The 13,828-nt window shown below is 42.3% G+C and overlaps 1 protein-coding gene across 1 annotated transcript in view; it reads right to left on the reverse strand.

Annotated features, from left to right (window-relative positions):
* LOC126330555 (transducin beta-like protein 3) overlaps positions 1–13,828 on the reverse strand; it is a 160,234-nt gene that overhangs the window by 18,479 nt on the left and 127,927 nt on the right. The window contains exon 13 of the mRNA XM_049996366.1: positions 2,692–2,916. Within this exon, the coding sequence (XP_049852323.1) occupies positions 2,692–2,916 (225 nt within the window). The remainder of the gene's footprint in view (positions 1–2,691; positions 2,917–13,828) is intronic.

Consider the following 13,828-nt stretch of genomic DNA (forward strand, 5'->3'; position numbering starts at 1 on the left):
ATATCAGAACCCTTAAGAAACCCAAACTGTGACTTTGACAGTATGCTATTTTCACTAAGGTGGATAAGTAGGCGCTTGAACATAACTTTTTCAAAGATTTTTGAAAATGCTGGCAAAAGTGAGATCGGTCGGTAATTTGACGGCATTTCTTTGTCCCCTTTCTTGTGGAGAGAGTTATAACTTCAGTATATTTAAGCCAGTCTGGGAATATTCCTGTGGCAAGTGATTGATTACACAAATAACTTTAAGATATGACTGAGCTCACATGAACACTTTTTTATTAACTTTGTTGATATGTTATCATAACCACTAAAATACTTTGATTTCAAGGACTTTATGATGGATTCTATTTCTTTGGGTGAAGTAAGTGTCAATTCCATTTTACTGAGATTGCTTGTGTGCACTGGTCTCAGATACTCCATTGCATTATTTACTGAACCTGACAACCCCATGCTATCAGTAAAAGAGACGAAATACTTGCAAATGGTTTGCAACACAACATGCATTTGTTACCAGGGTTTCATTTGTTTTTAGAGCTATTTGTTCCTCCTCATGTTTGGTTCTACCTGCCTCTGACTTAACTATATCCCATATTGTTTTTTTAAACTATATCCCATATTGTTTTTATTTTATTGCTGGATGTATTTATCTTCTTCTCATAATGCAGATGTTTAGATTTCTGGATAACCTTCTTCATTATTTTGCAGTAATTTTTGTAATGAGCAATAATGCCAGTATCAAAGGTGTCCCTACATAGGCCTTTAAATATGTCTGCTTGTGTCTGTGTATGTATAGATGGATGGATGTGTGTGTGTGTGTGTGTGTGTGTGTGTGTGTGTGTGTGTGTGTGTGTGTGGGCACGAGCGCGCGCACACGTATATACCTATCCTTTTTTCCCCCCTAAGGTAAGTCTTTCCGCTCCCGGGATTGGAATGACTCCTTACCCTCTCCCTTAAAACCCACATCCTTCCCTCTTTCCTTTTCCTTCCCTCTTTCCTGACGAAGCAGCCGCCGGTTGCGAAAGCTCGAATTTTTGTGTGTGTGTTTGTGTGTTGTTTTATTGTGCCTGTCTACCGGCACTTTCCCGCTTGGTAAGTCTTGGAATCTTTGTTTTTAATATATTTTTCCCATGTGGAAGTTTCTTTCTATTATATACACTCCTGGAAATGGAAAAAAGAACACACTGACACCGGTGTGTCAGACCCACCATACTTGCTCCGGACACTGCGAGAGGGCTGTACAAGCAGTGATCACACGCACGGCACAGCGGACACACCAGGAACCGCGGTGTTGGCCATCGAATGGTGCTAGCTGCGCAGCATTTGTCCACCGCCGCCGTCAGTGTCAGCCAGTTTGCCGTGGCATACGGAGCTCCATCGCAGTCTTTAACACTGGTAGCATGCCGCGACAGCGTGGACGTGAACCGTATGTGCAGTTGACGGACTTTGAGCGAGGGCGTATAGTGGGCATGCGGGAGGCCGGGTGGACGTACCGCCGAATTGCTCAACACATAGGGCGTGAGGTCTCCACAGTACATCGATGTTGTCGCCAGTGGTCGGCGGAAGGTGCACGTGCACGTCGACCTGGGACCGGACCGCAGCGACGCACGGATGCACGCAAAGACCGCAGGATCCTACGCAGTGCCGTAGGGGACCGCACCGCCACTTCCCAGCAAATTAGGGACACTGTTGCTCCTGGGGTATCGGCGAGGACCATTCGCAACCGTCTCCATGAAGCTGGGCTACGGTCCCGCACACAGTTAGGCCGTCTTCCGCTCACGCCCCAACATCGTGCAGCCCGCCTCCAGTGGTGTCGCGACAGGCGTGAATTGAGGGACGAATGGAGACGTGTCGTCTTCAGCGATGAGAGTCGCTTCTGCCTTGGTGCCAATGATGGTCGTATGCGTGTTTGGCGCCGTGCAGGTGAGCGCCACAATCAGGACTGCATACGACCGAGGCACACAGGGCTAACACCCGGCATCATGGTGTGGGGAGCGATCTCCTACACTGGCCATACACTCTGGTGATCGTCGAGGGGACACTGAATAGTGCACGGTACATCCAAACCGTCATCGAACCCATCGTTCTATCATTCCTAGACCGGCAAGGGAACTTGCTGTTCCAACAGGACAATGCACGTCCGCATGTATCCCGTGCCACCCAACGTGCTCTAGAAGGTGTAAGTCGTTTCTACCTAAGCTTTCTTCTTTTGCTGGCAACAACTACACAAAACCTACACAGTGTAAAATTCAAAACTTCGATGAACAAATGTGACAAATCAATGAACTTGTACCCAATAGTAGCATTTTCTGTGTCATCAGAGGAAATGACCAATCTGTAGAAATTGACACCTGTTTGAAATTATTGACCAGAAGTTACATACAATCTACCTATCAGCAATAAGAATCAGTTGTGAATTACTGATTATTCTCTATCAGTAATTTAACACTACTCATTCAAAAATAAAAGGAGCAACAGCAAACTCTTGAACATGATAGGAATTTCAGCATAGCTGGGTTTCATATTGCAAAATGTTTAATATTTATTCCATAAAAGCAGACTTTGCAACATTCATTAAAACTAAATATCAGTAACATCGTACTTAAATCAATTTCACCGGAACCAATGGAAGTATTTGCTGAATAATGGAATTCCTTAAGAGTGGATTTGTCAATATATTCTTTCACTGTACCTTGTACAATTGATAGCACCTGTCTTGGACGATTCAGTGACAGAGCAAGCTGCAATGCTTCAAGGAGATGGTCTGCCTGTAACAAATTGTTTAATTGCTGCTCCTGCAAAACCAACTGCTGGCTTGCCTCTTCAGCAGCAGCTCGCTTTTCATCACTTACATCACGCCAAACCACCAATGTTGAATCAGAACCGCCTGTCACAAGGTGGCTTTCATCACTGGACACTGGAGAGAGAAAGAGAGAGACAGTGAATCATTTACTTGACATCCAAGACTCAAAACAAAGACATATACGAATAAACCTTTAGAGAACAAAGTAAAATATGTGAGCAGTAATGATTTAATTTATAACAAAATACTATTTTCACTGATTAGATTTACAAGTTAAGTCTTGTGTAAAGACTTTTTGGTGTTGGACAAGGAAGCCATATTGCAAATACACAAATTATTTGTTTGACTGCTGTGGAGCTACTTCATTATTTTTAATGAATGACAGTAACTAAGACCAAATTAGCTGACTGTGGTCAACCAGAAATTACAACTGTCATGACAATTCAATGTGCCATCTGGTAGGCTAAGATAGTTACAGTGTTGTGTAGAAGGAGTTTTTTGGGGCTTACTAAATCAATCCAATAACATTTTAAGCTTAATATATAGTACTGTACTAAGATAATGCATGTATTAACCCATAAACATCATAGTAAAATGTTCAAGCACCGAACATTACATCATTTTTCATATAGTTACAAACTTTAAAAAGTCAGCATGAAAATCATATGTCAAAAAGTATTCTTTGCTTCCACTGTCAACACAGGAGGAATGAAAGAATGAAATGACAGCTCTGTTGCAGAGAAATGTTGACTCAGTCTTCTTGATATTAAGAAACATAACTTAATGACTCAAATTGCACTTCCTACTTACAGGAATATAAAGAACAATTCAGTAATTTAACAGGTGTAAATTGATCCAAGCTTTCAAAAGCATAATTAAAATTGGGGTCAAAATGAAGCAAGAGTAAACATGTCCCACAGATAATAGAAAACCTCGTTAACAGTCATAAAATGTTCATTTTTAAAATGGTAAACACATAACATACCCAACTTTAAAGCCACCCTAACCATGCAACTATTTTTTCAAGGAACAACATATACAATTATATAAACATGGTAATGACATGTCCAGGCAGAAAGCAATGTTCAGGTGCATTAGCAGTAATACTCCGAATCAACAAATCCGCTTTTAAGGAACTCCTGTTCTTAATAACTGTTTACATTAGACGTGGTAAACCTCCCATAAAAATCATTTTATTCCTTTCTGCTTTTAATACACCGCACTATAGGGGAAAGTCTACTTCTAAGGTACAAACATGAAACATTCTGCAAATTAAAGTCCAGTTTTCATGCAATTCCTAAGATATCTGAGTGGTTTTCTGATTTCTTTCAGTTTTACACAGGTTGAACTTTGGGCCTTGCAGCACAATAATGGTAACTGATTGTTTTGATTGACTCATAGTTAGATTATAGTTTCTTTTTTTCCCAATAACTCAGTTACCCTTGTAGCAAAACCATGAAGATGTGTTGAATGAATCAGAAATTAATTTCCGCCCTGCCTACTGTGCAACTTGGGTCATGTGATCTGATGTCACTGTCACTTAGTCTACGAAGTGCAAGAAGGGTAACTACTTCTTTATTGAAATGCCAAACGTATAGGTGTCACTTTGTGGAGTTACGGCCTGCAAATGCAGAAAGATTATAATTCAGCAAAAACTGATCACCATTAAAGATGTCAAAGAAATGCTGAAGAAATACAATTTGGCTTCATGTACGTTGTTGACATACAAAAAATAGGGAAGCATTCTTGAATGTCAAAGCTAATGATTCCTACAGACCTGAAACGAGGAACATTTATATGTCTACATTAAATTATGAGGAAAATATTCTGTTAAAATGGTTGGAGGTACTAAGACATCCAATATCTGTCAGTCTTGATCCGAGAAGTCATCAAGATGGCAGACACTGCCATTTTGCCCTTATACAATATGGTGACCATGACATCACAAATTAAAGATAGAAACAGACAAAAATAATGCAAAATATATTTAACTGGATAAACTGTGTGACACTCACGAAACAATTGTGAGAATTAGGATACCTTGAGCGAAGACAAATTAATTATATGACATTTCTAATATTAGAGACGTAACAAAACAAAAGATTACTCAAAAAACCAGCAAACAAAAATCCTCAATAAATGTAAAAAGAGAAAGTGAACTCTAAGATAACAAGACACAATTGATCTGCAAAGAAGTGTATCAGAAATTTCACTTGACCTGCAAGCTCATACAAAATTCACAATACCATAAAAGAACAAATCGCTCCAAAAATTGGTATCAGAAATTTTGCTTGACCTACACAGCTCAAACCAAGTCCATGATGCCAAGAAACCGAAACTCACTTGCACAGCTGTTACTGAACACCTAACCTAACTGAAATTTCTAGAATAAAATCCAGTATATCCACCAACCACAATCATAATAGTTAAAACATAACATAAAAATTTAAAAAAATACCATTAATATCAGTTTCAATATACAAGCAACACACAATTACGCACATAAATAAACATACCACACACACTACAATGAAAACAAATAAAACACACACACACACACACACACACACACACACACACACACACACACACACACAGACTGGGAAACAAAAACTGCTGATGCCATCCATTTCTTCCAAACATAACCCCTCTTAAACCGCCACCCACCCACACTCTAATACCCATATGAAACACAAAACCCAAGTAAACACACAATTTAAAAAAAATTACATCATTCATACTTGTGAAATAGAAAACATAAAACACCCCCCCCCCCCCCCCAAAAAAAAAAAAAAAACAATCTAACACAAACCCCACCCCCTCATCAAACCTTCCAGAGAAACTAGAAACTACACCAAGAAAACACACTACACCCAAACCCAAAATTGACCCTAACAAAATAACCTGAATCATTCTTCTAATAATTTCCGGGTATGCAGCCGGATCCCGTCGACATTCTGCCACGATATTTCGGCCCAGAGACGTCCGGCCATCATCAGGTGAGTACACAACTACTGAAGAGCCCAGGTGCAGTCGCGGTATTTATACCGATTCTCGCACACGTGTTGACATGCGCGGCATAGCCGAGTTGTACGTGCTGCCCTCGGTGGTGAAAGTAAAAGATCATCTAGTCATTGAGTATCGAATGACGCTGTCTATTCCGCTGTGAATGTATAATTTTAATAACAGGATTCCAATTTTTATCCAGTTGAAAGCCGTTGTCACGATTTATAAGATTATCGGCAAGACGTATTTCCACTGATTCCTTGATTACGGAATCCCAAAATCCGGAAACCGGAGCTAAAATTTTTGTTCCTTTGTATTTCATTGAATGTCCCAATGAAATACAGTGCTCTGCTACTGCCGATTTTGATGGTTGCCGCAGACGGGTGTATCTTTCATGTTCTGTACATCGTTCCTGGAAAGTTCTTGTCGTCTGGCCAATATATGCAGAGCCACATTCACAGGGAATTTTGTAGACGCCTGCTTTCTTCAGTTGTAAATCGTCTTTAACGGATCCAACCAGGGCCCGGTTCTTTGGTGGTGGACGGAAGATAACCTTGATTTTATTCTTCTTCAGTAATCGGCCTATTTTCGACGACACATTCCCGGCGTATGGAAGAAACGCAGTTGATTTAAAGTCGTCATCAGCGTCCTCAGTGCGCTGCTTCTTGTTATGACAGTTGCGCATGGCCTTTCTTATTTGGCGTGAAGTGTAGCCATTCTCTTTAAAAACCTTCTCCAAGTGTTCTAATTCTGCGTGGAGGTTTTCATCATCCGATATTACATGCGCTCGATGTATTAAGGTACTGAGAACACCGGCTGTTTGTGCTGGGTGGTGGCAGCTTGACGCCTGGAGATACAGATCTGTGTGAGTCGGTTTCCTGTACACAGAATGTCCTAATGACCCATCATTTTTACGGCATACTAGCACGTCTAGAAATGGTAAAGTGCCATCTTTTTCAATCTCCATCGTGAATTTGATGTTCTAATGTAAAGAGTTTAAATAATGAAGGAATTTCTCCAGTTCCTGTCTGCCATGAGGCCATACAACAAAAGTATCATCTACGTACCGCCAGAAGACCGTAGGCTTTAAGACAGCAGACTCAAGTGCTTTCTCCTCAAAGTCCTCCATAAAGAGATTAGCTACCACAGGGGACAAAGGGCTCCCCATGGCGACGCCGTCTGTTTGTTCAAAGAATTCGTCATTGAATAAAAAGTACGTTGAGGAGAGTATGTGTTCAAACAAGGCCGTCATTTCTGCACTGAATAAGTTACCAATAAGATGTAACGATTCAATTAAAGGCACTTTGGTAAATAGTGAGACCACATCAAAGCTGACTAATAAATCTGAGCTGCTAAGCTTAACTTCCTTCAAGCGACTGACAAAATCCTCGGAATTACGTATATGGTGGCAACACTTACCCACATACGGCTTTAGTAGTGAGGCCAGATATTTTGCTGTAGAATAGGTGGCAGCACCAATATTACTCACTATTAATCGTAGTGGGGCACCATCCTTGTGTATCTTGGGAAGACCGTAGAATCTTGGTGGTACTGCATTGTGTGGTCTCAGTCTCTTGATAATTTGTTCAGGTAGAGAACAGTCGTTCAAAAGGGTAGCAGTTTTCCTTGATATTCGGCTTGTTGGGTCCTTTTCAATTCTGCGGTACGTGGAATCATTTAGCTGACAATATACCTTCTCGTTGTAGGCTTCCCTTGTCAGAAGAACTGTGGCGTTACCCTTATCTGCAGGCAGTACGACTGTGCTAGTATCTTCTCTGAGGCTGCGGAGAGCAGCTCTTTCAACTGGCGAGATGTTACTCCGTTGTGGCGCACATTTCAACAACGTTCGGCAAGATTCACGTCGAATTTCGTCTGCATTATCCGCAGGGAGACGTGTAATGGCTTCCTCAATGGAACTGATGAAATCCGTTAAAGGCAGTGAGGCAGGAGTAGGGGCGAAGTTTAAACCTTTCGCAAGCACTGACATCGTCGCATCGTCAAACGATTTCTCCGTAAGGTTCACCACGGATCGTCCAGAGATAGCTTCTTGCAGCTTTCGTGTTACGAGTTGGCTAAACTTCGCACTTTGCCTGTTCGTACTGTTCCTGTGAGCTCCGGTTTCCGGATTTTGGGATTCCGTAATCAAGGGATCAGTGGAAATACGTCTTGCCGATAATCTTATAAATCGTGACAACGGCTTTCAACTGGATAAAAATTGGAATCCTGTTATTAAAATTATACATTCACAGCGGAACAGACAGCGTCATTCGATACTCAATTGACTAGATGATCTTTTACTTTCACCACCGAGGGCAGCACGTACAACTCGACTGTGCCGCGCATGTCAACACATGCGCGAGAATCGGTATAAATACCGCGACTGCACCTGGGCTCTTCAGTAGTTGTGTACTCACCTGATGATGGCCGGACGTCTCTGGGCCGAAATATCGTGGCAGAATGTCGACGGGATCCGGCTGCATACCCGGAAATTATTAGAAGAACAAATACGCCGGGAAAATTTCAGAAGTCACATAACCTGAATCAAATTAACCACTTACCTCCATCCATTAATTCAGCTTAAAACATTTGGCCTACACATTTTCCCAATAATGTTTTACAAATTCATAAACAGACAAAAATTATCTAACAAAATCTTCCTCCAGCAGTACTCATCTAAGTGAGATTGCAAGGTGAACGTGTACTTGTTCCCTCTGTCTATCACAGGTTTAATGATCCCCCCAGTGCCCTTCTATTGTATATGTACAAGACCCATTTGAAAATTTTGAAACTCCACTCTCTGACTGACAACTAAATGCTTAAACCCCCATTCCTTAAATCCCTATATGATGACTATGAACCAGAAACAACTCCCACAATATGACTCGCTCTCCCACATTTCACCTTAACAAATAATACAGACACACCAATTTCAACAACACCTCCCCCACCCCCCTCCTCCCAACTGTCTCCTATACTTGGTCACGGAACAAACTTCCCTACAAAAAGAAAACCATTACCTCAACATACAATCACTAACACCAGTCTCAATGGCACAAAACTCAATCGAGAAGTGATAGCAAAAATAGTATGTTCACAACAAAATCAAACAATAGAAAATCCACAAAGGAATATCAACAATGTTGCAGCAGATAGGTTGCTACTTACCATAAAGAAGACACATTAAGTTGTAGACAGACACAATTAAAAGACACTTACATAGAGCTTTCAGCCACAGCCTTCGTCAGCAAAAGAGAAAACACACACACACACACACACACACACACACACACACACACACACACACAAGCAAGCACACCTCATACACACGTGAGCGCTAACTTTGGCAGCTTAGACCAAAATGCAAGTGTTACATGGGATGGCAGCAACAATGTGGAGGGGGCAGGGAAGGCGAAGGAATAGTAGTGTGAGGGTAGGTGGGACAGAGGAACGCTGTCTGGCAGGGTGTGCAGGGACCAGAATGCCAGCAGGTGCAGTGTGAGGAGGTTATGGTGCATGGAGGTGAGGAAAAAGGGAGTGAAAAGGAGAGAAGCGGTGGAAGATGAGCAGGTGCTTTGGCAGAGGGTAGCAAACAAAGAGACTGGAACACAAGAATGTGGAGGAGATGGTAGGACTGACAGTGTGGAAACTGTAGGGTGAAGGGTGTGGGGAGATTATGTTCTGTAGGTTGAGGCCAGGATAATTACTGGAGCTGAGAATGTGTTGTAAACTCCCATTTCAAGATTTCAGAAAAGCTGGTGGTGGAGGGGAGGATCCAGATGGTTCACACAGTGAAGCAGCCATAGAAGTCAAGCACATTATGCTCAGCTGCATGTTGTGCCACTTGGCAGTCTACTTCGCTCTTGGCCACAGTTTGGCGTAGATCGTTTATCCAGGTGGACAGCTGGCAGGTAGTCATCCAATATTAAAAGCAGCTAAGCTGGTAAATGACATGGCTGCTTTCACAAGTGGCCCATCCCCTGATGGATTAAGATAAACCTGTGATAGGACGGAATAGGAAGTGCTGAGTGGGTGGAGTGGGCAGGTCTTGCATCTGGGTCTTCCAGTGGGATATGATCCTTGTGGCGAGGAGTTAGGATTGGTAGTGGCATAGGTATGATCTAGGATGTTGTGGAGGTTGGGTTGTCGATGGAACACACTTCAGAAGGGGTGAGGAAGATCTTGGGTAGGACGTCCCTCATTTCAGGGCATGATGATAGGTAATCAAAGACCTGGTGAAGGGCGTGGTTCATTTGATCCTGTCAGGGGTGGTACCGGGTAATGCAAGGGGGCACTCCTTCATGGTGGGTTCTTGGGGATGGTGGGAGGATTGGGACTGTGAGGAGAAATGGCACAGGAGATCTGTTTATGGACTAGGTCTGGGGGATAGTGCTTGTCTGTGAAAGCCTTAGTGAGACCTTCACATACTGAGTACGGGAGCTTTTGTCACTGCAGATATGCCATCCCCAGGTAGCCAGGCTGTATGGGAGGGATTTTTTGGTGTGAAAGGAATGACAGCTGTCATAATTCAAGTACTAATGGTGACTGGTGGGTTTAATGTGGACAGAGATGCAGATGGAGCCATCAGAGAGGAGAAGGTCAACGTCTAGAAAGGTGGCACGCCGGGTTGAGGAGGACCACATGAAGCAGATGGGAGAGAAGGTTTTGAGGTTGTAAAGAAGTGAAGATAGGGTTTCTTGGCCTGAGTCCAGATCATGAAGATATCATCAATGAACCTGAACGAGGCTAAGGGTATGGCAGTTTTGGGAGGCTATGAAGGTTTCATCTACATGACCCATAAACAGGTTGGCATAAAAGGATGCTATGTGGGTGCCAATAACTGCACTGTGGACTTGTTTGTGTACCTTCCCTTCAAAGGTGGTCTCCTCTAGATGGTCCATAGACAGGTTGGCATAGAAGGGTGCCATGTGGGTGCCTATGGCTGTGCCGCAGATTTGTTCGTATATCTTCCCTTCAAAGGAGAAGTAGGCGTGGGTTACAATAAAGTTAGTAAGGTGTGGGCTTGAGGGATGCTGGTGTAAACGGAGGTTGCACCAACAGTGACAAGTACAGATCCAGGAGGTAAAGGGGTAGGGATGGTGGAGAGTTGGTGAAGGAAGTGGTTGCCATCTTTGATGAGATTATGGGCAAAATTCTTTCAATGCGGGCACATACCCAACCACAATAGGGCATCCAGGATTGTTGAGTTCGTGGACTTTGGGGAGCATGTAGGTTAGTGTCTGTGGCTATGGTGGTGAGGAGGGAAATTGATCCAAGGGAGAGGCTCTGGGAAGGGCCTAAGGCTTTAATGCCTGTTGGCATTCTGGCCCCTACACACTCCGCCAGACAGCATTCCTCTGCCACCCTCTGCTCCTCCCCTCCCCCTTCTCCCCCCAATTGTACACTACAATCCTTTTTCCATTCCCTGCCGCCTCCAGATTGCTGCTTCCATCCCACATGATAGTTGCATTCTTGCCTGAGCTGCCAGAATTGGCAGTAATGTTTGCATGAGGTGTGCTTGCTTGTGTGTATGAATGGTGCGTGTTTCCCTTTCTCTTTTGCTGATGAAGTCTGTGGCCAAATGCATTGTGTAAGTAACTTAGTGTGTCTTCTGCACAATAAGTAGCAATCTGTCATTTCCTACATTGTTGATATATTAACAACACAAAATCTCGAATGGCCAGCCTAGAGTTTTGAAATCAGGAGCCTCTCTGAACTGAATGCCAAATATAGTCAACAAGAACGCCACATATATTCATCCCTGGTCTGAGAAGCAGCAACTTTGATTAATCCCATAACATTGCCACACCCGAGGTACTTCGCATATTTGGCAATCAAACCAAAAAACTACAAAAATTCAATAGTTTTCACCATATTGTAGCTCATAGTGGCACACAATGACCTGCTGATAAACTTCGTAATCATATCCATAACTAATAACAAACAATAAGCAAAATTTAATCTCCATTCATAAACAACACATTGCACTGAGAGTTCCAGTCCAGAAGCAAATCTTTAGCCAATAACTGCCAACATAAAAGTAACTCACTAGCAAACTGCCACACACGCTTCCAATAATATTCCTAGTACATGGCATTCAAGCAGTCCGATGAGTCCCTAACATCACTCAAAAACATTCGTCTTTCTCCGATTTACTCTCAAACCATACTGTGTACTCATTAGACTGTTCATTCTGTTCAGCAGATCATTTAATTCTTCTTCACTTTCACTCAGGATAGCCATGTCATCAGCGAATCGTATCATTGATATCCTTTCACCTTGTATTTTAATTCCACTCCTGAACCTTTCTTTTATTTCCATTATTGCTTCCTCGATGTATAGATTGAAGAGTAGGGTCGAAAGGTTACAGCTTTGTCTTACACCCTTCTTAATACGAGCACTTCGTTCTTGATCGTCCACTCTTATTATTCCCTCTTGGTTGTTGTACATATTGTATCTGACCCACCCCTATAGCTTACCCCAACTTTTTTGAGAATCTCGAACAGCTTGCACCATTTTATACTGTCGAACGCTTTTTCCAGGTCAACAAATCCTATGAACGTGTCTTGATTTTTCTTTAGCCTTGCTTCCATTATTAGCCGTAACGTCAGAATTGCCTCTCTCATGCCTTTACTTTTCCTAAAGCCAAACTGATCGTCACCTAGCGCATTATCAATTTTCTTTTCCATTCTTCTGTATATTATTCTTGTAAACAGCTTCGATGCATGAGGTGTTAAGCTGATTGTGCGATAATTCTTGCACTTGTCAGCTCTTGCCGTCTACGGAATTGTGTGGATGATGCTTTTCCGAAAGTCAGATGGTATGTCGCCAGACTCATATATTCTACACACCAACGTCAACAGTCATTTTGTTGCCACTTCCCCTAATGATTTTAGAAATTCTGATGGAATGTTATCTATCCCTTCTGCCTTCTTTGACCGTAAGTCCTCCAAAGCTCTTTTAAATTCCGATTCTAATACTGGATCCCCAATCTCTTCTAAATCGACTCCTGTTTCTTCTTCTATCACATCAGACAAATCTTCACCCTCATAGAGGCTTTCAATGTATTCTTTCCACCTATCTGCTCTCTCCTCTGCATTTAACAGGGGAATTCCCGTTGCACTCTTAATGTTACCACCGTTGCTTTTAATGTCACCAAAGGTTGTTTTGACTTTCCTGTATGCTGAGTCTGTCCTTCCGACAATCATATCTTTCTCGATGTCTTCACATTTTTCCTGCAGCTATTTCGTCTTAGCTTCCCTGCACTTCCTACTTATTTCATTCCTCAGCGACTTGTATTTCTGCATTCCTGATTTTCCCGGAACATGTTTGTACTTCCTCCTTTCATCAATCAACTGAAGTATTTCTTCTGTTACCCATGGTTTCTTCGCAGCTACCTTCTTTGTACCTATGTTTTCCTTCCCAACTTCTGTGATGACCCTTTTTAGAGATGTCCATTCCTCTTCAACTGTGCTGCCTACTGCGCTATTCCTTATTGCTGTAACTATAGCGTTAGAGAACTTCAAACGTATCTCGTCATTCCTTAGAACTTCCGTATCCCACTTCTTTGCGTCTTGATTCTTCCTGACTAATGTCTTGAACTTCAGCCTACTCTTCATCACTACTATATTGTGATCTGAGTCTATATCTGCTCCTGGGTATGCCTTACAATTCAGTATCTGATTTCGGAATCTCTGTCTGACCATGATGTAATCTAATTGAAATCTTCCCGTATCTCCCGGCCTTTTCCAAGTATACCTCCTCCTCTTGTGATTCTTCAACAGGGTATTCCCTATTACTAGCTGAAACTTGTTACAGAACTCAATTAGTCTTTCTCCTCTTTCATTCCTTGTCCCAAGCCCATATTCTCCTGTAACCTTTTCTTCTACTCCTTCCCCTACAACTGCATTCCAGTCGCGCATGACTATTAGATTTTCATCCCCCTTTACATACTGCATTACCCTTTCAATATCCTCATACACTTTCTCTCTGTTGGCAATAACATTCAATAATTGGCAACACC

The sequence above is a fragment of the Schistocerca gregaria genome, chromosome 2 (genome assembly GCF_023897955.1).
Source record: "Schistocerca gregaria isolate iqSchGreg1 chromosome 2, iqSchGreg1.2, whole genome shotgun sequence".
Lineage (NCBI taxonomy): Eukaryota > Metazoa > Arthropoda > Insecta > Orthoptera > Acrididae > Schistocerca > Schistocerca gregaria.